Here is a 3,914-nt window from a genome sequence, read left to right as displayed (position 1 = left end):
CGAGTTATGGACCAAAAGGTCTCCTGTCGGCATGCTCTACCTTTGTAATCCTTTGTGTTGTGGAGGTTGGAACTGTTAGACCAGGGTGCTCCGTGGAGTGGAAGTAGGTAGCTTCAATGAAGAACTTTTTTTTTTCTCGTGTTTATTCTTACACGTGTTGTGCGTCTGGAGACGGATTCAGAAACAAGTAGAGGCGGGTGACTTGTCCTCTGTCCCTCCTCGTAGCATTTTTGTTTGGGTCCTGTTGTGTCGGAAGGGAATCGTGTCACGCGGCGTTGAGGTTCTTCAATTTCAGGAAATCGTCTTTGGGTTCTTCTCAAGGGGTTATCACACTGGGTAATCTTTCCTCCGACTCTTGGGACAGATTTTCTCCACGCAGATTTCGAAAAAGGAATCAGATATGCTGGAGGAAAATAATCTTCCCCCAGTATATCAAATGACGTTCTACGTATTTATGTTGAGCTTGAAATTGAGATGGGCAGAGCATGTAGCGCGTATGGGGGACCATAGAATTCCAAAACGAGTCATGATGGGTAGAATGCCTGGAAAAAGACCCAGAGGGAGACCTCGAATGAGATGGATGGACGGTGTGGATGCGGAGATGGACAGAAGAGGAATTAATAAAGCAACCTGGATGGAAGCAGCACAGGACCGAAAGGCATGGAGAGGATTACTGTTGGCGGACCAGAATCTACATGAGGTTCAAGATCCAGCGGAGTGAATGAGTATTTATGTTGAGAAAACAAAATATGTTACCAGAGTGATTTCACGGAGGAAAAAGTTCTGGGGGCGTGATGACCCCTTAAAAAGGACCTGCAGCTCTTGAAGGTTCTTGATACGAACAAAGATGTTGTCAATACAGTGACACTTTAGGAAAGGAAGGCCTCTAGCTACGAGTCTTAATTTGATGGTACGTACATACATACTTATAAACAAATATACAAATATTCATACGTACATATATACAAATATGCAAATATACATACATTAATGCATACATATACCAAAAGGTTCTTCGCCCTGTCAATGAAGGTGGCCGGGTCAAAGCACACACCTCTCCCACACCCTTAAAATGATATGTCCCTCCCATCTTAGCACGTCGTAAATGAAGGGTCATCCCCGACTCCCGCCACACTTGTTCGGGTCAGAGGAAATAAGGCAAGACACACTACCTCCACAACAGGTCCCGGCAGCCGAAGCTGGTTTACCCCCACCTCTTCATTATATGGCGAACCTCAAATTCAACTCACTGCTACCCACTAAGAAACTAGCAAGTGAGAATCCGAGGGGGCTGTCCATTCCGATCCTATCGATATGTTGGCACATAAGGTCGCCTGGGCAAGTAAAAGAAGCTTCTTTCGTGCATGGCTTCAGCAATCGTGAGGAACTTTTCCAGAGTGCCAAGTGGCTTAGTATCATCGTAGCTGTATATATTATCTAGATTAAAACAATTCATCCTGTCCACAGGAACGTTTGTGAAGCATCTTTCGACGTCAAAAGAGGCGATGGTGTGGTAGTCATTTGAAAGTGGGGGAGGGGGTTATCAGACGACTTAAATGCAAATCAGAAGAGAGGCTATAGGTATCAGAAACATATAATGTCAGGAATTGGTTGATTTTCTTGGCTATGGTGTATGTGACTGTGGGTATCTGGGAGATGATCGAATGGAGAGGGCTAGCAGGTTTATGGGTGGGTGTTGACGCTACCATAAGCGTACCCACGGGGTGTGCTCGACGATAAGTCTTCACATGTGTAGGCTGTTGTTGATGGCGTTGAGAAAAGACAAGGTGTCATTAAATCGTTCCTTGATGGATCTGGTTAGGCTACAAGTTACCCCTTTGAACTCTAAAGTGTCAGTATGGTACCAATGTTATGACTGTTGTTTGCTTGGTTGATGATGACAAAGGCATCTTTTATCGCGCATCGTAAGATGATATTTTCATCTTGACGCTGTTGTTTTCCGGCGCGGATGTGGTCTCGAGAACATTGCTTTGGTGTGAAGTCACGCTTCTTGAGGCCCCCGGCGATGTAGAAAGGTCATGATCAACCATTGGAATTGTACGCCTGGCAGAGCATCGCATAGCCCAAAGCATTTCCCGTGGTTTCTCCCGAGCAAGCCTCTGTTCCAAGCATCTACGTCACAGCGTTTCCCAACCTGGGGTACTGAAATCAATTAATTATAGGAAGTACTGGGAAGTATGGCACGGAAAAATTACATTGATATATTTATCACTGATTACTTAGTTGTGCATATTTGACTTTTTCCATGCTATTTTATTTTTCTAGGGTGTTCTTATTTCTTCTACAAACAGTATTGTCAATTTGTTTCAGTTCTAAGGAATCAAGAAAATAAATAATCAAGCCGTACACTTCACTTTCTTTTATCCTTCTAATAACTAGATAGGGGTGCTGGACTGCTTAGACATAACAACAGGGGGTGCTATGGTCGGAAAAGGTTGGGAAACGCAGAATATTATCAAAATTAGTCGCTTTCCTCTATCCACATATTTTGTGGAAGTCTTTCGTCACCTCCAAAGAGACAAACATATACAACCAACACATTTATGTACAACCAGGCCCATGCCTATCAATATATATATATTGAAATGTACCTTACTTAAAGGCATACGTAGAAGTGTGAATAGGCTGAAACATATTTACTAAATGATCAAGTCCTCCTACAGGAGGAAATGAAGACTGGGCCCAGCTTAATCCGATCTTGTTTTGCAGTAATTCTTCGCCAACAAAAGAGTCAAGACCAATCAGTATGGAAAGCGTAGGTTAAGACTCGTGTCTGTCTTAATCATATCTAAAATTATACTGTATATACTTTACGCATATATGTCTAAATGCATACACGTGTGTATACTCGTACATTCATACATAAATATATACGTGATCATACGTACACACGTACACACATATGCGCGTGCACACACGCACACATACATGCATACATACATACATATATACACACACATACATACATACATACATATATACCTACATATATACCTACATATATACATACATATATACATACACATATACATACATATATACATACATACATACATACATACATGCATACATACATATATACATACATACATACTATATGCAATCATTCATAAGGAATGTCGGAACGAGCGTCCCGAGCTGAAAAGAGAGAAGGCCACACCCACGAAGTATCCTTCGCCCGACCCTTAAGCTCCTATCGTGAGGTCATAGCAAAACCGGCGGGTATATAGGTTGCAGCGAGACCTGTGGTCAACACACACACTCAGTCATGGCTCTTAAGGTGAGCGTCTCTCGTGCTCCTTCCGTGCAAGTCTTGTTCCTCGGTTCCCAGTGAGAGGAGGGCCAAGTTTGGCTCTTCGTTGCTGATAAAAGTGATGATAAGGAATCGGTTCTTTTTTCAGGTTGCAATTGCGTGCGCGCTCCTGGCGCTGTGCCTGGCACGCCCGGACGCCCCGGCTCCCACCTACTTCTATGGCGCCCCCGAAGAGTCCTCGGAGGAGTCCGCGGAGGTGAAGGCTGCCTCCGTCGAGTCCGTGGAGGACTACGGACCCGCCAAGTACGACTTCACCTACGCCGTCAAGGACGACGATTCAGGCAACGACTTCGGCCACCAGGAGGCTCGCGACGGCGACCGCACTGATGGCTCTTACTACGTTCAGCTCCCCGACGGTCGCCTGCAGAAGGTTGTGTACTACGTGGACGGGGACTCCGGCTACGTGGCCGAGGTCACGTACGAGGGCGAGGCCCACTACCCTGAGCCCGAGTCGGTCGAGGTTGACTCAGTCGAGACCGAGGAGCCTGAGACCGAGTCCAGCGAGGAGACCTACGTCTACGCCGCTCCCCCTCCCCCACCTCCCTCTCCTCCCAAGTCCCTCTACGGTACCCCTAACTGA

At 45.6% G+C, this 3,914-nt stretch overlaps 1 protein-coding gene across 1 annotated transcript; it reads left to right on the top strand.

The window, feature by feature from the left end:
- Nucleotides 1-3,289: 3,289 nt before the first annotated feature.
- Nucleotides 3,290-3,914, top strand: LOC143037090 (uncharacterized). The gene is made up of 2 exons (XM_076205203.1): nucleotides 3,290-3,301; nucleotides 3,423-3,914. The coding sequence occupies exons 1-2, from the start codon at nucleotides 3,290-3,292 to the stop codon at nucleotides 3,912-3,914; spliced, it is 504 nt and encodes a 167-aa protein (XP_076061318.1).

The sequence above is a fragment of the Oratosquilla oratoria genome, chromosome 21 (assembly GCF_046742065.1).
Source record: "Oratosquilla oratoria isolate Oo_2021 chromosome 21, ASM4674206v1, whole genome shotgun sequence".
Taxonomy (NCBI): Eukaryota; Metazoa; Arthropoda; class Malacostraca; order Stomatopoda; family Squillidae; genus Oratosquilla; species Oratosquilla oratoria.
This window is presented reverse-complemented; position numbering and strand designations above follow the sequence as displayed.